This window comes from Branchiostoma floridae, chromosome 7 (genome assembly GCF_000003815.2).
Source record: "Branchiostoma floridae strain S238N-H82 chromosome 7, Bfl_VNyyK, whole genome shotgun sequence".
Taxonomy (NCBI): Eukaryota; Metazoa; Chordata; class Leptocardii; order Amphioxiformes; family Branchiostomatidae; genus Branchiostoma; species Branchiostoma floridae.
In genome coordinates this window covers 8,846,105-8,867,555 of record NC_049985.1, presented here as the reverse complement: position 1 = coordinate 8,867,555, position 21,451 = coordinate 8,846,105, and the positions used below count along the sequence as shown (strand labels likewise).

The window sequence follows — 21,451 nt, the reverse complement described above, 5'->3', positions numbered from 1 at the left end:
CCTTGAGTACTGTGTACTCTCTCCAAGCAGAGGTTGGTGGGGGAAATCGTGACCTTTTCCTTACATGTCGTATTTTTTTACGACCAGCCTTCCCACCAACTATGGCATAGAAGGAAAAGGTCAAGATTTTCCCCACCAACCTTTGCTTGGAGAGTAGGGCTTGGATACTGCGCATGTTGGTATAGTCTTTATCAATTCAATAGGCCATGGAACCGAAAACATCATGGTCTCAAATGTAAAGTTACTTCATATGGCCTTTGGGCTGATCAAAGAGTCTGTCTGGAGGAAGAGATCTGCAACCCGTATTTAATGTTAGTTTAACTTCAATAATGTATACGTGCTCCTTTCAAGACAACCCGGAAGTGTGACACATACAGGATCATGTAGGATCAATGACACACACAAACAGTAATACGAGACGTATTATAACGGATGTCGGCAGTTTTGCCCTTGTTAGTTATATGGCATCATAAACAGGAAACTGGTACTAGAGAACCCATTAGTGTCCACAGAGTGTGTGCCAAACAGGCTGTTTTATTGTTTATTGGCGCTGGGGTCTTGAAAGATACACAACTGCGTCACAAGATCTGTCCATACGCATGTGGAGTTTTCTGTGCTGAACATAGGCCTGGCACGTTATGAGGCATATGGTATAGCCTACTTCGCAGACTTCTGGAAGCGTCGGCGTGTACCTTTTGGAAGGAGCGCTCATTCGCGTTTTTCAACATCGGCCAGATTCTCACAGGCGCAACTTCTAGCATTAGAAAACATGCCCTATGTTGAAAATGGCTAAAAAAAACGCTCCTTTATAAGTAGGCTAGCTATGATAAAGTTTTTTGTCTGGACAAGGTCAAGGTTAGCCATTTTATAAAACATTGAACCTCGATCTATATCATACACCTCAGCAGACACAAGAGAAGCGAGCTCCTTTGCTGTCCGGAGGTAGTAGGTTCAGTCTGGGACATTTCACAAGATATTAATGTCCTTGGTCCTGTTTCTTTGTAGGGTTTTTGTTTAAATAAGATCTGATGTACTTTCTTCTTCAAACATGGGACCTCAATCTAACATACTATCCACTCTTTTTCTCCATGGTGAAGTGAGGAAATTTGTGTCAAGTGCACAACATTGATTTGATTTATTCGGCTGTTTATAGAGAGAAATACAGCCAGGGCTACCCAACTAGCCGGAGACTATTATCAAGGGCAGCCCTCATGAACTGTTTGGGCATTGTACCCAGAACTTCTTGATTCTTGGGCAAAACTGTTATTATACCACAGGAACTGGAGTGGGAAAGTATAATTAGAGATGGATGTTGTATGTGCTACTGTGACTTACTTCAGCCCCTATTTCCTATCCATCAACTGACAAAGATACAACATGAAAAGGCCTACTACATGTCAATATTTCTTTATTTCCATTAATTCATGTGAGATAGCGAGAAGACAGGGATGCTATATTTTCACCTTCTTGCCTATTGCCTCTTAATTTTTCTTCACAACTCTCATTTCTTAAATCTATTTCTGTGCTCCCATCCTGGGCTTCAGTTCATAACACATGTCTACTAAAGTGAGTGCTACTACCATGTAGCACAGATTTATATAGATCACATATGGGAAAGCCTTCCTACTGACAGGTGCTTGAGACGTGCGTTGATATCATCTAACACCTGACACACAACTCAGTGCACAGGATAGCAACCATCCAACACTTTCAGTGGGAAATTCAATTACTGAAGGATTATCATAAAATGTGTGCATCCTCATCGAAAACAAATTTAAATTGTGTGTTAGTTCAATTTTAAGTATTGGCTTTACTTTCAGACTTGATTTAAAATATATAGAAAATACTGTACACAGAGGTTTAAAATGCCATGAGGTATTTGGGGAAACAATAAATAAGTGGAAAAAAAGACAGTAAGAGGAAAAATCAGAAGAAAAATACTCCTTGAAATATAAATATTACTCTCTTCTCTGACCCAATATATACACATTTTGGGAGTCGTCATGGTCCTGACACCTTCAGCAGTAGTGGATACCACGTACTGCATTGTTAATAATCAACCAGCTACTGCTAACTAGTAATGTCAGCTTTACGTAAGGCAGGTCGGTACTATAGGACCTGTCTTGGGTTATGTCTCAGACTCTGGAATAAGTAATAGGAAGTTCATGTTTGGAATGTATACCCTGACTGCACAGTATGAATAATAAAGCTCAAATCTCTCCTGAACTTCCATGTCACTGATACATCTGTACATATAATACTGTCTGAGACTCAGATATATAAGGTACTACTTAGTATTGCATTTCACTACTATGGCTTCTCTTGAATCCTCAGTGCATCTCCACATGTACCAACAGATCAGTATGTACAAGGATCATCAGTCATGTGTACAAAATTGTCTATAAATTAGTGCTTAATACTTCTGGTCCTTCCCCTGACTAGACCTTTGTTTCTGGTCCCTCGTTCGAGTGCCTGAAGGAGTCTCGTATCTGCCCCACGTGAGCGGCACAGATGTGGCCGTACGCCCGGTTGTACCACTCAGGAGAGCGACCCCTGGATTCAACACAACAAACAAAACAATTTAGTAACTGTACACAAGTCAGAACAACAACTTCAGATTATTCAGTTGATTAGAAATGAATCTCAAAAAGGAAAACCATTATTTTGTGTGCTATTTTTTACTTCAAGCATAATCCATTCTGTCAAAAGTTTCACAAATCTACCGGTATTAGAATGTTCCAAATTTTTAGTTTTTGTTCACTATCCTTAAGTATTTACTCTTGCACAGCATAATAGTAGCTGTATAATAAAAAAAAAGTTAATTATTGGGAAGCAATTGGTGGCAAACATTACAGTTTGCCACAAAACAGACTGACCTAACGGACCAGTTCACTATTACATGAAGCCCAAACCACCCCTCCCATAAACAGAAAGCTATCCTCACCTTGTGTCTATTCTGACAATGTGTATCAGTCTGGACTTCCCCGACCCGCACGGCTCGATCAGGTACCGTGATGCCAGCACTGTCCCGCGCAGCCCTCCCATTATTGCAGCCTCCGGGTGTTTCACGGACGTCTCCACCAGTACGCAGGTGTCGTGGGGCAGGTCCGTCCGCCAGGACCGCAGCGTGCAGTAGTCCCGGGTGGGGTGGGGAGCCATGGAGTTGGTGACGTACTGGAACACCTCCGTCTGTCTGTCCAGCTTCTCTACAACACGCCATTTTATCAGGTCCTCGTCCCAGAGGTGCCTGTGGAATGAAGGCATCAGGTTAAGCATTTATTTTGTCTTCGAGTTTCTGGCAATATACAAATCCAAGTTCTGTCGTTTGGGCAATTGCAAATAAACTAATACGATCTTGCTCTTTAGTTTTTTCTGTCTTGCACAACAGCTATACAATAGCATGCCCCACTCCAGTGTATTTCGTGCAATTACCGGGATTGTGCAACAATGCAAAATTATCCAGCTGGACCGCACCAGTTTGGGATTCTGTGCAATTAATCTGATGTGCTTCTACTGTATAACCTTGAGCAATAAACCACAAATTGCTCCTTCCAAAGAAGATAACAAAGCAGTGCTCACCTTTCTCTCAGCACCCTGTTGAGCAGTTCCACAGGCGGAGCCTCGACTTCCACGGCACACTTCCACAGGCGGAGAGGGTGGCCGTCACCAACCTTCTTGTAGGTGAGCTCCACATCATTTGGGCAGGACACCGACACCCAGCCCTTGAACTTGTCTCGAGATTCCTGACAGACACATTAAGACAAAACATATTTGTTAAGTTGCGTTGCATTGTATGTAATTTCTGATAGAAATGTTTCTTGTTGTGGTACCAATGATCAGGAGTCACTTGTGTGTTATTCCAAGTACAGTAAAAGAGTTTCATTTCTACACCCTCTGACTAACCCACCTTCAGCAGCCCCTGGATGCAGTTCTCGATGTAGTTGTGCCAATCAGAGCTCTCGTCAAACTTCTTGCGCCCCAGCTGGTCCAGGGTCACGGGGTCGCCCTGCTCCATGTAGGTGAACCGGCATTGCATCATGGTGTCTTCTGGGACCTGTGGACATAGAAACGACATTGCATCATGGTGTCTTCTGGGACCTGTGGACATAGAAACGACATTGCATCATGGTGTCTTCTGGGACCTGTGGACACAGCACAGAGGAGACTCAGACTTAGGGCGCAGTCACACAGGTTAAGCAATTGTCGTACAATTTTGATGCCATAGGATTTTCAAGCAGGCTGTGAAAGAGCCAACCACGGACAAGGGTTCAAGACAGCCTTTTGTGTTGCAAGGAAGCTGTACTGCAAGACAGCTGAATCATACAAACACGTGACAATGGAAACTGACCAAATGTTTGATCTGGAAGATAGGTTACTTGAATTCTGAAGAATACTGCAGAAGACCCGTTGACAATTTTACACCTTGAGTTTTTGCGTTCTATACTAAGTCTTGGACTTACCTGGAAAAGCTCCTCGCATTCAGTGATCATCATGTTGAGACACTCGTGGGCAGCCTAGAGGGATACATTACAGAAATATGAGTGTGGCTTAGGGAGACCCTGTCATTTCTGAATGTAATTTCTAAGTGTAAAAAATCTTTCAGGTGGAAAACAAGTGCAGTGATATGAAGAGAATGGAAAATATCAAAATTTCAGATGATAGCAACTCTTACCACATTCTCACTCAGTTCCTTCTCATTAGGCCGTCCGGAGCGGTGTCTCCTTGTGAGGGAGTGATCGCCACGGCGTGGGCCAGCGATGTGGAAAAGGGACGGGGCAAAGCACACGGCAAGGTTATACGGGGTCATCTGGTTCTCCTCCACGTTCTGGGCCACCTCGCGCAGGAAGAGCAGGAGGGTCTGCAGAACTTCACGGTTCTCGTCTGGCATCAGCATGATGGCGGCCTGCATGGCCTGTAAACGCAGCTCCGTGGGCAGACCTGCAGACAAGGGACAACACAACAGCACTCAACATCACTTCAAAAACTACATGTTATTCTAAGAGGAAAAGAAAAACTTGTTCTGAAGCAGGATACATAAATGATACTAGAAAAGAACTTTCTTGATGTCAAAAACCTAACTGAAGAATAAGAATGGTAGATCAAGACAATTGTTAAGACAATCATTATTTAATTAGAAAAAGATGCTCACATAGAAAACTTACGTGTAAAGATGCTGACGAAGGTCTCGGACAGCTTGTTCGTAAGAAGCGGTTCAGGCAATTCGCGGAAGTACTGCTTCAACATGTCTGCCACATCGTAGCACATCATTCCCTCGTAGCTGAGGGTGTCTGGATTGGTCTCGTTCATGCGCTTCAGGGCCTGGATGCGGGAGCGGGCTCCGGACTTGCGGAAGATTCCGACCTGGTCCATGGCTGTCCTGCGCAGGTAGTCCATGGCGTAGATGATGGACTGTGGGAGGGGCTGGCCTGTACGCTGGAGCACGTGCAGAAGGGGGATCCCAAACACTGCTTTATCTGCACACAAAGGATGGAAAGACATGTTAAACCACACTGTCAATACCACTTGTCAGAATGGGGAGGGCAAAATTCTCCTTTAGAACTTTTTATTCCTTTCCTTCTGTGGTTACCTATATCTGTACATTGTTGTACTTGCCCACAATACAATACACTGTACATTTGTAGCATTCCTGCAATGATGACATCTATATATTTAGAGCATTTCGGTTGAAATAATTTCTTGAAAAAAAAAAAATGACTATGATTGAAGTACATACCTTTATACTCAGGAGCACGTATTCTCTTCATGAAACGTGGCATCGCCCTGTGAGACAAAGCAAACTATTAGTTCCGAGAACAGATCACAATTTGTGATAGAGGCATTCAAATATACATGTAGAGTTGTTAGCAAGTCATTTTGAACTTTGCCCTGACTATTGAACAATCTAGTGTGCTGGTTTTACAGCCCCATTGCTAGGGGGCCACAGGACCAGGCTTTCACTCAAAACAAAACAGCTGCACATATGTACCTATCTCCTAAGTGCCATAACAGAAAAGGAACAGCAAACAATGTATTCATGACAGGACAAATCTATCCTTCAATTATTTACAGAAGGATGTTTGTTAAGCTTGGTAAACAGTATTACAGGTGTGCGGCACTGTGCGCTGTTGGTTACTTTTTGTTGTTGTCTATTTGTTGCCTTTTCTGCCTTGTGGCACTGGGGCAGGCAGCTGTTTCTGTCGCTGGGCTCCAAGACAACAAAACTACTGAGGTTGTGAAGAAAACAGGTGCTGGAAGAAAGCACCTGTAAGAGCCCAAACTTCCAGCAGAACAAAAATTACTGTTAAGTGATGTTGGAGGAGCTCACCAGTTCCAGCCACTACGGTTGGACGGCGAGTATCTCTCCATCAGAGCGGTGAGCTTGAGGAGTGACAGTTTGCGCAGGACAAGAAGCTGCCCTGCCGACAAGACATGGACCTCGAGAGGCTGGACCTGCAGGAGGGGGTGCTGCGACTTCTGGAAACTGTGCCACTGCACCCGCGACCGCCGGCCACTGCAAGCAAGGAACAACTCTCTGTTAACTCTTCTTTCTAGTTAATCTTCACACAAAGGATACAAACCACTGCAAATAAAATACAGAAAATGCAGCATGGATGAACAAAAACACTCAATATCTGTGATGAACTGTGCAATAAAGTTGCGACAACTTACACAGCAAGCTTGTTCAAACAGGTCGTCTCAATTCCTGAGTCCTTTGGTTTCTGCGTGACTCCTCTTCTCACCTCCAGCTCGTCCCATGAGCTGGACGTGCCCATGTCACTGTCCGGGAACGCTGGCCTGTCCTGTATCTCCAGCCGGACCTGCTGGTGCAGGGGCGACAGTGTGGGAGGGGCACTGCTGGGGTTATGGCTACTGTCCTCATCAAAGTCTGACAGGCTCATGGACATGATTTCCTCGCTCAGTCCGCTGATGCTCTGCAAGATTTCCTCCACCGCAGCAACCTTGTCCTGTGGTGCTGCGATGTCTCCTGCCGTGTCCAACGATGACGTGGGAACGTTGTCATAGATACTATGGGTTGCTAGAGAGTCTTCTGAGGCTTGTCTCTTAATGACCGGGCGCCAAACGTCCTTGCATGTACCGCTACCGAGGTTGAAACTTCCAGTATGGTAGTTCAACATGCTTCCGCGAGCTGTGGAAATGCAACCGTTCCGAACGACACTGCCTCTGTTGAGGGCTTCACGGCGAGAGAGAGACTCGTTTCGCCTGTTGTAGGTGTTGGGACTGTACTTGGGAGTTGGGTTTTTCAAACTGTTTAGGATATCGTCATCAAAAACACATCCTTCTCGTCGGCTCCTTGAGTGGGGGCTCGCCGCCTGCCCAGGCTGTCTCCTCACTACCTCACCCAGCTTCCCCTGCACGTTGGAATTCTCATCAGTCTTTCTCACATCTACACAGTTCAGCCGGTCCATCTTGGCTTGATTCATGGTGCTCTCCTGAAGCACTGGCCCGCTGATCACAACACGGTCCTTGCTGGGGGTCCTTTTCCTGCTGGAACTCCGACTTCGCTTTCGCCTCAATGTGTCCATCCTTTTCAGAAGCCCCTTCACTCCCCGGTGGTCCCTACCATTGTCATTTGGCGGGGGTGATTTTGGCTCAATTTCTATCGTGACTGGGAGTAGTCCAGGAAAGTCTGTGGGATGTGGTGATTTGGTCCTCGGGCTGGACACAGTTCTTGAGGTCTTGATCCCAGGGCTGCGCAAGTAGCCCCCGGTCTGGCTATCAAAGCTGCTGGCGCTAGTGTAGCTGTGGCTCTCCACCCTGTCACTACTATCAGTCAGTACACTGTCATAACTACTGTAGGATGTGGCCAGTTGGGAGGGAATGTCTGAGGACTGGACAGGCGCCAGATCCACTGTCACCTCTGGTACCTGGGAGAAGTCCTCCAGTCGGGACCAGCGCCGGCTGACGCGCTGGTACTTCCACTTATTGCTGATGGCGCACTGCTCATCTTCATCAGAGTCATCCACCTGACACAGAACAGACAGGGGACAAGTAGGTCAGCACAGGCCATGCAAAAATGCCTGGCAGCTCAGGCAAATACTCTGTTTGTTTATCACTATGGCTACTTAGATATGATGGACTCGATCTTGTTAAAGCACAAACCTTTCCTATTCTAAGATACTGCCTTAGCGTCAAATACGTGATACTTGATGTCAATAGAACACAAGGGAGCTTCGAGGAGTATGATGTGTTGCAGGTTTGTCATATTCTCTGAACAGAAGTTGACAAAAGAAAATACCAGTTCACTGAGTAAATAAAGTAGTGTGCAAATGTTTATGTAAAGCCATTAAGGCTATTTTTAGAATGGCTGAACTCACCACTTGCGGCCTTGGAGCTTCAATCCTCATGCTGGCACATCTGTTCAGTGTCCGGAGTCGTCTGCGGAGAAAGCAAAAATACTTTCTTATCTGAACTGAAGGGTTGGAATGTGCGCAAGTAATGAAAAGTAGATGCAGGTACTCAAGCATGCAACCTGGATGTGAAGGGTTTGACAGACATCCCCACAAAAGTGATGATCATATATATCTGTGGACCTGGAACTCTTCACTTGAATGGTGTCATGCATACATCTGATATGTGTTATGCATGAACTGCAAATGTTAGGTGTAACTACAATTCTATCTGCACATGCAGGTGGTATTTCAAACCTGACATTCTACTATTTCTAGATCTACTTTATTCACGAAAGCCTGGGAAGACAGTTATCCTTTCCATTTACCAATAAAAAAAATTCTGCTGGATACAAAAACTGCCTGACATGATACCTCAGTACAGCCAAAGGTTCTCCATGCTGACCTGTTTGTTGACCCCCTATGGAAAAGGCTCTGTTTGCTTTGCATACCTCCTGCAAACATATGACCTCAGCCCTATAGCCCAGTAACACAGGTATTTGTTTCACAGTTCAAACCCAGCGGAATAAACAAGTATGGGTCAGTTTCCTACTAGACTAAACCCTCCTACCAACCCTCAGAGGTGGGCCTGACAATATCAGTAAATCGTAGCTCAGGAGCCAGTTCAAATAATTTAACACAGCTGCTCGACAACAAGAGTACATATTTTGGTATTCCGGTATCAAAGTCCTGCAGTGCTGTGCAAGATACCCCGTGGTGCGGTATGGGACATCCCAGGTAGCAATGGGAGATAACCCCTGGTGTGGTATGGAATATCCTGTGGTGTGGAATGGGACATCCATCATAGGAGTGGATGTCCCACAGGATTTAACAGTATACTTGGCATTCAAAGCATTTTTTCTCAAGTGGACTGTTACCCTGCTGCCAGTGTACACATGATGTTATAAAAAAACATGATTATAAATTCTCATCCTACATGCGTGGTGTAGGGTTTTTGTGGCATGCTTCGAACTCAGATTCTCACGGTCCTTAGGGATGGCTGCACCCCTTCCTGTGGGATATCCCACACCACCATGAGGGATATACTGCACCAAAGGATATACTGTATTCCGCCACAAGATATCCTATACTGCACTGAATGATATCACACAGGATGTTGTGGATATACTGTTAAGTGCACTGAAACTCACCGAATCAATGATTGTATAGAGTCCCTGTCAAGAAAGTCGTGATCGGTTTCCACTGACGTTATATCCACAGGAAAGCAGGAATCTACATAAGATTGAAAAAAAATTCAATGTTAGCTCATCTACCTCACAAGAAGTTACATGCATGGGGACTATAATCTGAGCGAATGGCTAAAAAGGATATATGCAGTAGGACGGTACCTCCTTCTGCTTCCGGCCACTTTTCAGTAAATCGGCATGAACAAGAAACAAAGCATGTGCTTATGTGTATCAAACTTCAGTTTGGAATTCTAATGATACAAGAAAGTAAACAACCCACCTTCATACATCTGAGCATACTGAGGAAACCCACAGTCTCGCAGCCACTTGCAAGCGTCTATAGCTTCAAGTTCTGTAACAACAGAAGAACAGTCAGTCAGGTAAACTAACTCCATCCTAATGAACATGCACAGTGTACCAAACGATATCAATGTCTCCAGACAAAGTCAACAGGGTTGCTGTTGTGAAGGTGGTTTGGCTGGTGGAAGAATAAATCACATTGAGCACTTGAAAGTTATAAGGTTAGGAGCATAGGTATTGGTAAGGTCTAATGTTCACAATGGATAATCATGTATTATGACATAGCCTGAAAATGAATATGCCAGAAACTTGAGAAAGTGAGGAGTGAAACTTCAACTAAAAGCTTTCTTTTATATCAAGGAGCCAAGTGCAGTTTGCACTCAAAACAACACTGTTACAGTAGCATTTGCATATCTAGGCATGCCATCTTGTGGTGGTCATATGCATGTTTGCTGGGATGCATCAACAATTCTTGTTGTTGATGTATTTGCCTCCCGGGCTGTAACTGAACAATGTGTGTAAAGAAAAAACAAACTGTTGTACAACTGGCATTTTACCGCCCTTTTCCGAGTGTAAAACGGGCTTCTTCATTACTAGTGGATGTCAGTCAGTTCTAAATCACAAGAAGCATAACTGCACCCTACCCTATAGATACCTCCTTGGTCTATCTACTCTATGGTCTGGACTAAAGGTATGGCAGCACTTTTCTCAACTATACATGAGCAAATTCCCAAATTCCAACTATGAAGTACCTCTCACCTTTCTAAATCTAATCTAAATCTAAATCTGTGTGAGACAGTGCAGAGGTTACTTGGTTCAGTAGATGCAGATCAATGTATACAGCCCAAAATTGCCCTTCCCTTCCAAAGGTCATTCCAAAGGTTCCAGCTACACAAAAGCAAGGCCCCCTGGGAAACACTAGCAACAACTGCTCTGGTGCAGATCCAGTCTGTTCACACAAACACAAACGAGCCACAAGTTATACAGCCTGCTGCACTATTTACAAAGGAGCCCATAAACCTGCTCTGCCCCACCTGACAGCCACATCATCTCCTGTCCGGGAGTGGAAAGCTCAGCTGGTGCAGGGAAGTGTCCTGCCAACTCCACACATGCAGGCCATAGGATTGTACACTGATATGCAAATAAGCACTGGACCGTTCCATCAGCTACCAAGAAGGGGGCAGAAAACAGTGACACACACACACATACATATACACACCCACTCATTCATGGCAATCATGCAACATTTATATTTTAATGTTACCTATTTCAGTTTTAGCTACTTGAAGCCGTCATGTCCAATATAACAAAGATAAGACACGTGTTCTGTCCCATACAACCTGTTCTGTAACTTTGTAAGTCATCTAAATGGTACAGTCCCTTATCAGTGAAAGGCGCGCACACAATGACAATGGAAGCCAATTGCCACATTTCACGCGGTGCCTTATGCCTGCATAAGTACATGTAAATACCTGGCATACTTCAGATAAACCCTCAATGGAAGTTTGTAAGGCTATCTGAATACCAGTGTGCCTGTAGGGACTAGAGTACATCGCATGTTGATAATTTTTTCCCCAGAGAGGCCAATTCCAGGTCACAATTCCAGGCTAGAACGCAATCTAATTTTGACAGTGTCCCAAGCTCCACTTTTTGTTTGAAAAACAACCGATAATGCAAGACAAAGTGTTTCTCTAAAGTAAGTTTTCCTAAATTCTGTAGCAAAAGGGCATTGTGCATTACATAAAGATGCTATCATACATGTTGGGTCATAAAAACTATACGATCATAATAATAACAGCCCAAACTCCCTACATATCTCTCTAACCAGGAAAACAAGATCATAGCATGTCCATACCACAAGAGTTGTTTGAGTGTTTCAACTTTTTAAAGATATTTGGAAGTTCGGTACGATCAGCGTAACGCTCGTAATAAGCATTTCCAATTACATTCTGGACAACATCGTAATGATTCATATATTATACATGAAAAGGGACCTGACCGCAAACCATCCAGGAAAATTGATACCCTTGTGGTTATGACTGATACAAAGTGGCAAGCATCAACCTGATCAACTTTAGAGTTAAGTCTAATTGATTTTAAAATAAAAAAACAGGAGACAACAAAATTTTTCCCTGCCTGACACCCCTCCCCCCAACCAAGCCATGATTGAACCTTACCTTACCTGTCCAGCTTCGGCAAGCCAAGAGGGGCCTGTCATAGCCACAGACAGCAGATATTCAGTTACTTAAAACTAACGGACTTTGGCCAAATCATTTCACCAGCATTATATGTAGCCGTTTCAATGCTAAGCTAGGAACTGGACAATCCAACATTCCTGCATTAGTCAGACCCTAAACCGGTACTTCTAGCCAAGAAAGTGCAAACACGGAGGTGTAGGATAGCGCATGGAATGTAGCTGACACCTGAGTGGACACCTATCTAGTCATCCAACCACTCACCTCCGCACTTCTGTCATCCAAGTAAATCCTTCCCTCGGACGAAACACCAAATCAGACCGTTCCCGGCGTCCGACCGCTGTCATGTGCACATGCTCTCTATCACGCAGTCGCTCGCTTAAGTAATAAACAGTCGGTACCTTCCACCTTGTGTCGGCCTCGTCCATTGTGTTCTGTTTGTTTTGTGAAACGATGATCCCTCCGAGCCGTGAGAACGGAGGTGTGTATGTATTCGCAAGTTGTGTACAAAAGGATGACGGGTGCTGATGTGGAATTTTCAAAGGCAAGAGGAGGGTGCAAGGTTACTAATGTAATAGCAACATGGCAACCCTTCAAAGCGCCACTGTCAGTCTATCCGGAAAATGGGTACCTTATAGGTTGGGAAATGTGCGGCGGACATGTAATATGGTGGGAAATTGTTGACAAACTCATTGTCTTACCAGGCAGTCAGGACCCTGGGTGTTGTGCTGGCCACCCGTTAAGTTCCCATTCTGTACTGCCATTCAACAGTGAGCTATAACCAAACACTTGCATTGGGTGTTTATTCTCCACAACAACAATATAACAAAGAGGAACCTGGCACCACTATAGTGGTAGCTGCACGACTTTCCCACAACTTTTTGTAGCCCCTCTCCCACGGGCATGTGCCCAAAACCAAACAACAGGATATCTTACCATGAACGTGCTGTACACACGTGGAGAACACAGCCCAATAAAAGCAGCTACAACTTACATGTACTACCTTACCTTGGAGACACAAACACAAACATGGTGTCATGAACGGGAGGGACCTTTGGCGCACACTCCCCATGACACAGCAACAGAAACGAGACCGCACTCATACGAAAATAAGATATTCAGAGCTTTCCTTGAATTTCTTCTTATAAACGACTTCCTTCATTAAACTACGTTGTCACCACCAGACTCAATTTTAAAGGATGGTCTTCTATATACAATTACACATACATCCAACGGCTAATGGCAGACCATCACGGCCAGATCACCCCCAGGCGGTTACGCCAACTCGCTGCTGATAGACGGAACTGGAGAAAGCTTGCAGCCGACCGATGATGATGATGACACATGTTGTATGTGTGACGTCTTTTCCTTTGGCAGAATCCAGGTATAACATTTTGTTATTGATTATGCAAATGATTAACATTTACATAATTAATGCTTGGCAACATTTTTGTCCTAAGTATAAAATTCTCATCATTTCCCACAAAGAAAGTAGGATATATTTGCATTCATTATGCAAAGAAGGTTTTTATCTGCACAAGTGCATCTGTCAATATTCTGCCTGTCCAAAATCAAGTTATTTATGTATTGAAGCATGAAGTCAAGGAAATCTGTCTCGACTTTCTTGAGATATCCTCTTTCAAAGCTTGAGCAAAAATGCCCCTACATTTCCAAAATCAAATGCTAGGGGGCCAGAACCTATACCTCCTGTTCTACAAGTACAACCTATCTTTCTTGGTGACGAAGCTGTCTGCCACCCAAAAATCAAGACCATCCAGGACGAGAGATACATGGAAACACTGGTGTGGTAGAGAATGGTGAACACCTCTTACACACGTGTGTCTGCACATCAGGGTTTTCCACCAACTCAAGGCCACTAATTACTGACACATAAAGCCATAGCTCTCTATATATAGCTACCCACTATGTAAGCCTTGGCACGAGGCCATTTTCATGGCTGACTGAAAAGCATTATTCTTGATCAAAAAGAAGTTTACCCCATTTGAAAAGGTGTCAATCAACCACTGAATGGCAACAGAGCATGACACCACTGATGACGTCACCTGTGCACGTCAGCAGGATCATTTGTTCCATGTGCCTTTGTATAATTTTCGATACATTATAACTTCTCACCCTAGAAATACCTCAGGAAATGGTATCTTTTATTGACTTAGCCTGAATTTTTTGGTGGAAAACAAGTCACCCTATCCTGTTTACAGCAACCTACCTACAAGGTAAAGTTGGTGTGTGTCAGCTATAACACTAGAGTTGTCATATGCCATTAATGGCACATACTTTTTAACACTGTATAACGGTAATGTTTGATTGGTCAATGTTTAAAATAATGTTAAAAAATTTCACTCATTTCCACCTGTTAGAAGTTTGTGAAAGACAATTATTACCAAACAATATCATCAGAAGCCTTACATACAGACATTAAGTATTTTAAAATATTCAATAGATAAAACTGGATTCTTTTTCTGTTGTGTTGCCTGTAATAGTCCTAGATGGTGCATAGGTAGGACTTTGAACATACACACTGACACAGTGAAACCTGTTCAAGTGACTACTAGTGAAGCTGGTATGTTAGGCCGAAGGGCGGTTATACCGACTACATAGAGATACAGATACGCCCATCTAGAACATAGACCAAATTCCATAGGTCCTCTTTCTCAGTCCCAAAGTGGTCTTATTGGGCAGTTTTGGTTGTACTGAGATGCACATCATGCAAAAGGCTGTCTGGAATAGCAGAATAATCTAACAGGGCCTCTCAAGCAATTTGCACATTTGTGCGACACAAATTATCAGTATCTTCTTGGGATCTTCCTTTGTCCAAGAAGAATAGAAGTGGTAAAACTGGGTGGAGCAGGGGGAGGGACATCTGAATGATATAATTATCACCCACTCTGTGGCCATCAGTAGTGAATGGTGAGGCTGTGAAAAACCACTTTACTCTCCCAGGACAGGGTATCTGTTTCATTGTTAGGGATTGAAAGGAAAAGCCAAGAACATTGTCATTTTCTAATTGCGTAGATGTGAATTTGAAATGTAGATGGGCCAACCTGTGGGCCAAGATGAGCACACTGTCTGATAAACAGTCAATACTTCAGGTCCCATTCCCGAATTTTGAATTCCCATTGATCTGTATGTAAAAAAAAAGAACCTGAATCATAGTGAATGACGTCCGGCAATTACCAACTGAATTTTTCAGTTACAAAGAATCTTTCACCCAATTGACGTCAGTTATGTAGATGGGCCAACCTGTGGGCCAAGATGAGCACACTGTCTGATAAACAGTCAATACTTCAGGTCCCATTCCCGAATTTTGAATTCCCATTGATCTGTATGTAAAAAAAAAAGAACCTGAATCATAGTGAATGACGTCCGGCAATTACCAACTGAATTTTTCAGTTACAAAGAATCTTTCACCCAATTGACGTCAGTTGGGTTGGCTGAATGGAAACGTTTTAGCAGCATTCAATTTTTTGTTAGCTCTTACGTATTTGGAGTAATGCAAAATGTACATGAATGAGATCCTCTCTACTTTGGCTGTTTTCATGTTGTGAGATGGCACACAAAAGTGTAGACATAGATCCATGCACAGTTGTTATCCGCACTGGGCTGTACCACCCAAGATGGAGATACAGTTGCTTTGTTTTGCAACTGATTCTGTGGTCAGGACAAAACAACTACCTGTAGGGAGTTGGGACAATTGGACTTAAGTGTGTAACAATCCTGTAAAAACATCATTATCATTCAAGTCAAGTGGAGTGGTGAAACAAGGGGTTACATGCAGTTTCTGGTGAAAACCGTTAGCTATGTTGGAGGCTTACAAAGTCACCATTAATTCGCCATAAGTCGCCAATTATCGTTATATAACATTAATCCTACCATCTTCTACAGACACCCTTCGCTCCGCTAACCATTGAGTCTATAAGCAAGTAGAACATGTAAATCTAACAGGTGAATCTATAGACAAAGTTTACGACACACACATTGACAGGTGAAGGGTGAATGCCTGGTTTACAGTTGCTGATGTGGACATAGCATTATTGGTTCCAGAGGGCAAATACAGGCGAGCTGATTGGTAATAACATGCTTGTTCATAATCTATGCAGTGCAAAGGTAGGCGCGTCACTGAGCCGCCATCCTGGGGGTCGTGTCAACAGAACATGACGTATCGGGTAACACCACTGTTAGACCAAGCCCTGGTGGAGACACCTATTCACACTCATGTCCCAGAAAGACTCCGGACAATGGAAAAACAGACATGTTTTAAAAGCTACCTTTAGGGCCAAAACAACAAGGTACAAACTTCAGCAAAGCCAGGACTACAATAGGGAACAAGAAGACTCCGCACCGTCAGCCACATGTAGTGGGTTATAGGCTTCACAGAGTTTGCATGAATTCCAGCCCCCTTGCGTGACAAACTTCAATTAGAACACAAGCCTGGGTCTGGAATGTATGTCTTATCAACACAGCACTTGTAGCCTGAGTACACCCCTCTCTTCCAAAAATATTGGCATCCCCTAATCTTGTTCTGTCGTGGCTATGTATTGCATCATTATATGTCAACGATATTTACATATCAGTAAATGTTATATTTGCATAGCAGTGTCCAGCCAGTTCTTCATTTCCATCTTGTTATTCTTCATCGCTCAAGCAGAGTAATGGATATCGCTCATCAGGTCCAGAAGTAATCTCCTATTTTTTATGCAGATTGGTTTTGTGTCAACACTGTTTAATGGAGCTCAAACAGAGGTTAGAAACTCAAGTTAAATAATATGTATACAAACATATCCTTGTTCCGGATTGGATATCCTTCTTATCCTTTAAGATCGATTGGATATCCTTCTCATCCTTACGATCGACTGGATATCTCCTGGCCGACAAGTTGTTTTCAAGACTATTCAACACATTTAGACAGCGTTTGGAAACAATGTTCTCAACCAAGAAAGCAGGCATACCAAAGAAGAGGTTCCTATAAGTTACCTACATAAAGATTTGTCGTTAAAAAATACCCTACAGGAAAAAAGGAGAAAGTTTCAACTGAACTTACCTGGAATGTAACAAGATCTAGGCGGCCAGTACAAGCCAAACTTACCATTACCATACTTCCTGCCCACTTTGATGCTTCCTCACCCAAAATTCTACCTTATCTCCTTGGTAGCACCTGAGATGTAGATCATATCAGATACAGAAGTGGCCCACTCAGACTCACTCAACATACACACTTTCCTTTCTCAAAATACAACGAGGACCTCTGTAGTACATGTATGTCTCTCTGACCGTTAGAGACAATGACAACATGTTCCTTAAGGCAGAACTCACCATGCAGAAGTTCCAGAGTGCCTGACACCTGCTGACTCCGGCCAGCAGAGCAGCGCCTTGTTGCTGCAGCAGTAGAACCCAACGAAGAACAAAGCCGCATGGAGCATACACTAGACCGGACTTTTCCCAAGTCGTTAACATGAATGACCTAACATGGACTGGCTGAAAGAAGGCATGCCCCAATCTGCAACATTAGCTGCTCTCAGAAAGCTGAGACCATTGTCGTGGCCGCCCTGGTCCATTCTCCGCAGGTGTATAGTGGCAATTATCACTCTGCTGCCACACATGTTTCCTTTGTGGTCATCCCTTCCACAGCAGCCATGGACTGGCAAAGGGCTGCTCCTAGCCAATATCGAGTGACACTCGCAAACAATGACTTCGAAATATTTGACATTCCAGAGGCCAAGCCTGCTGAAGAGGGAATCAAGAACAAGTAATTTGCATGCGCACAGTATCGGAACATATGATTAAAGTTTTGTAAACGGAGTTCCGTATCGTTAGAGTGGTAACCTCTATGAGCGTCTGTGTGTTATGTTTGCGTATTGGTTTTCAAAACTACACCCCTCCCCAACCAATGCCGCTAAAGCTGGTCATATAGCCAACTTCGGACTCTAGAATAGGCCGGATAATTGGATAAAATGCCTAGACAAATAGGTGATACAATAAAGCGGATTCCACTGTACCATGCTTTCCGTGCAAGAGATATGTTTTTCTTACTTCCACATGTTTTCCTCAACTTGTGGTGACTGGGCTCCAAATCCAAATGGGCAAAGAAGTTTGTTGACCAGTCAAAACAAGATGGAAGAAAAAACAAGGAAGGGAAGCTCAGTCATCTGAGATTCTGAGAAAATCTGCAAACATAGTAATAATCTATGACCCATCTATGACATTGCAGTTAAGGCATGCAGTAAAAAAAATTCAAAAAATTGGAATTTTGAACAAATTCTTAAATAAAAACCATGAGGAGGATATTGTTTTATATTATACACCATATTAGATAAAAGGCAGGGTTTCACTTTCAGATCATATTATTATGAATTGATATGTAAAATTTTCCCATTTGCCATATGATGAGCTTGAATATTGTAACTGCACATTGCTGCAGATTGGATGCAGCTCCATAACTGCCCTCGGCTGAATGCCAAATGCCACTAAAACCACAACTTTCCTGTTTTCAATCATTTCATAGATTGAACCCTAAACTCAAACAAATCCGTTTTCTGTACCCTACTAAACTTTGATATCTGTCATTTTGTGGTCCTTAACCATGTAAAGCGCCATAGTCTGGCAAAGATGCTCATGCATTTGCGAAATCTAAGTCACTTATTGGAAGAATTCATGTGGCATGAGTTGACCTCTTGTTGAAATATTGATTTTGTTGTCCCATGAGAGGAATCTAAGTAAAAAGCATGATGGTGGCCCAGAGCAATATGGCCATTAATCCTGACTAGGCATGTGAGACCCAGATGGAATTCGAAACTTTCCATTACAGTCATTAGGCTCTTCTAAACCACTAATCTATTTGATCTAATGGATACCATTTTTCATGGTTTCTCATGACATATAATCAAACTTCAATATTGTTATGACTCGTAGTCTTGCTTTTGCAGTTGATTACCAGTAAAGTCTCACACAGAAAATCATCATTATCATGACATTCTTGTACACAAAATGTGATAATCTGACAGTTGGCTGAGTTGGGGGTGGGACAGGAGCTGAGGTGACCTTTACAATTCATACATGGGCTTCCCATGGGTCATGGTAATTTTGAATGGCGCTCTTCCAAATAAATGTAAAAAAAAATGTTTTGTATGTTTTCTCATATTCTGGATGCCAGACTTTTTCCAGGACCTATACAGGCCAAGATGCACTCTAGTGATATTATACAGTGGTCTGGAATCCAGCCTAGATAAAATGGGACAGCTCTTGCTATATATAATATTATCTATGGACTTAGTATGGGCCAAAAAAGGGATGTTGAACCATTTCAAGTTTTTACTTCAACACTATTGAAGTGTAATTTACATACACACTCTATACCATGATACTAGTTTGCATGACTTTTTTTGTCTAATCAAGCAAAAAAAGGCCATCTACTCTACTCTACTCTACTTTATCATCTTTCCAGCAGTGTCAGAGGGGTATGTTTCAAATCACCTACTGGGGAGGGGAATGTTATCTTTCTAGGATGGACAGGCCAAACATAAACATCCTGTGATAATCAATTCCTGTCTGGTCCAACCCAATACCACTCTGCTTATGTGATGGAAGTCATGATAACTTATAACAAGTCCTCCTCAATAGGGCTTTTAGAGAGGCCAGGTCAGTATCAGCTGTCAAGCATGAGTTATCCTTTGTTTTATTTGATAATCTAGTGTCTACAAAAGGCCTATGTGGAAGAATGGGGCATATGACCTGATTTACAAGAGAAAAAATGACCTTCTGAATGACCGCAGAGGTACAACAGTACTAGCCTGGATACCATACCATTGCACGATAGATACTTGAGATCGGGCTGGGGTTTGGTAAACAGGCTAAGACAGTACGGTCAGTCACTGCCTTTTTCTGCATGTGAACAGTGAAGAGGATGTGACATATCAAAAATGTGGGGATGATACCAGCATTTTCCACAGCAAATGTGGCGATATCAAAGTGTCTGTTGCCATTTTCCAGCCAAGTTTCTGAGTTATCAGAAGACAGAACACAAACACGTTTATCATGTTTACCTCACCCTGCCATCTAATACATGGCACTCACTAGGCACAGCAGTACTTTCATGGGTTGATTTGGAGAAGGAGGAATAGATGGAAAGGGTACTGTGCAAAGGACAAGCCCAGATTGTACTATCAGTTCAACACTGCCCCCAGGACAATCTGTACAACCCGGAACCACTGGTGAGGAGATGACGCTTAATGTGTATGTATACAATGAAAAACGGTGTAGCCATAAACAGCAACATTCTGATATTAAGTGATAAAACCCTTAGGTTACTGACAGGAAGTACAGGAATTTGAATCTCAAAACATTGGTGCAAGAGAGGTCACCTGGTATGAAGGCTGAGTTCATTCATTCAAACCCTGGCCAAGGCAGGGTCTTTGTCTTCTTTTCTTCGGACAAACATTTCAATTAATGTCATTAATACATAACGTTATATACTTGGTAAGGAGTGTAAATTACATTAAGTCTTGTTTTTGCACCATTTACAGGATCAGCCCAACATTTTCAAAATAGCCCAAACATTCTTATTCTGTCAATATTGAAGTTCTTATTGACAGGAACATCCTGTCAAATCATGGCCTTTGCAATACAAAATATCTCTATGGGCCCAAAACAATGATGATGATCATTGATATTCCAATTAACCTTGCCAAAAGAAATATCAAATCAAATAATATTGCTTATATTATAAGCAGTAACATACTATAGCTTCTGTAATCCACTGATGATCCAGCTAAAATTATGTTATCTTCACAAGACTACTGGACTTGTGTTGCTGAAAAAAATATAGTGCAAGTTGGCCATATGAGTTGAACAATAATCTGCTAGAGGGATTAGAAAACAGTAGGGAGCTCCTTGCACAAATATGGGGGCAGAAAAAGAAGGCACAGAACAGGATACGCAGGAAGGGATGGCGGCACTAGTAATAGTATATTACTGTTATTGTTGCTGTCTTGTTTTACGCCTATTTCACAGCCAGACGTGGGCACGGGGTGGCCAGGAAGCAGCCAGCCGTAAAGTTACCCGGCGTTGGGAACCCAGGAGTCTTCATAATCAGGGGAGTCGCCATGCACAAAATCAAACTGAAAGCAGCTGTTGAGATCGGAGGGGGAGGGGGGTTCTTAGCTTTTCTGTATGCCCCGTGTTCCTGTTGTATAAACTAAGCACTAAGTTGACAAGACTGGTTGCATTTAACAGGACAAAGAGATAATTAAAAAAATCTACGACCAAAACCGTTTGAATTCCCGCACAGCTGTTTATGAACCGTTCAGTCACTGTCGCCGTGTAGGCACAAAAAATAATTATACATCAC

General features: G+C 43.0%; 1 protein-coding gene across 5 annotated transcripts in view; it reads right to left on the bottom strand.

Moving 5' to 3' along the window:
- Nucleotides 1-1,391: 1,391 nt before the first annotated feature.
- The window catches only part of LOC118419023 (rho GTPase-activating protein 7-like), a 24,476-nt gene continuing 4,416 nt past the window's right edge, over nucleotides 1,392-21,451 (bottom strand). For 2 of the 5 annotated variants that reach the window (XM_035825246.1, XM_035825245.1), the window contains exons 5-17: nucleotides 9,876-9,947; nucleotides 9,560-9,641; nucleotides 8,337-8,397; nucleotides 6,670-7,985; nucleotides 6,326-6,511; nucleotides 5,735-5,781; nucleotides 5,163-5,474; nucleotides 4,673-4,938; nucleotides 4,461-4,514; nucleotides 3,908-4,054; nucleotides 3,580-3,743; nucleotides 2,945-3,247; nucleotides 1,392-2,553 (exon numbers count right to left, since the gene is read on the bottom strand). In XM_035825246.1, coding sequence (XP_035681139.1) covers nucleotides 2,439-2,553; nucleotides 2,945-3,247; nucleotides 3,580-3,743; nucleotides 3,908-4,054; nucleotides 4,461-4,514; nucleotides 4,673-4,938; nucleotides 5,163-5,474; nucleotides 5,735-5,781; nucleotides 6,326-6,511; nucleotides 6,670-7,985; nucleotides 8,337-8,397; nucleotides 9,560-9,641; nucleotides 9,876-9,947 — 3,125 coding nt within the window. In that variant the 3' untranslated portion in view covers nucleotides 1,392-2,438. Of the gene's footprint in view, nucleotides 2,554-2,944; nucleotides 3,248-3,579; nucleotides 3,744-3,907; nucleotides 4,055-4,460; nucleotides 4,515-4,672; nucleotides 4,939-5,162; nucleotides 5,475-5,734; nucleotides 5,782-6,325; nucleotides 6,512-6,669; nucleotides 7,986-8,336; nucleotides 8,398-9,559; nucleotides 9,642-9,875; nucleotides 9,948-10,929; nucleotides 11,030-12,354; nucleotides 12,478-17,421; nucleotides 17,780-21,451 lie in introns of those variants that run through there. The other 3 variants (XM_035825247.1, XM_035825249.1, XM_035825248.1) reach the window with 3 other exon arrangements.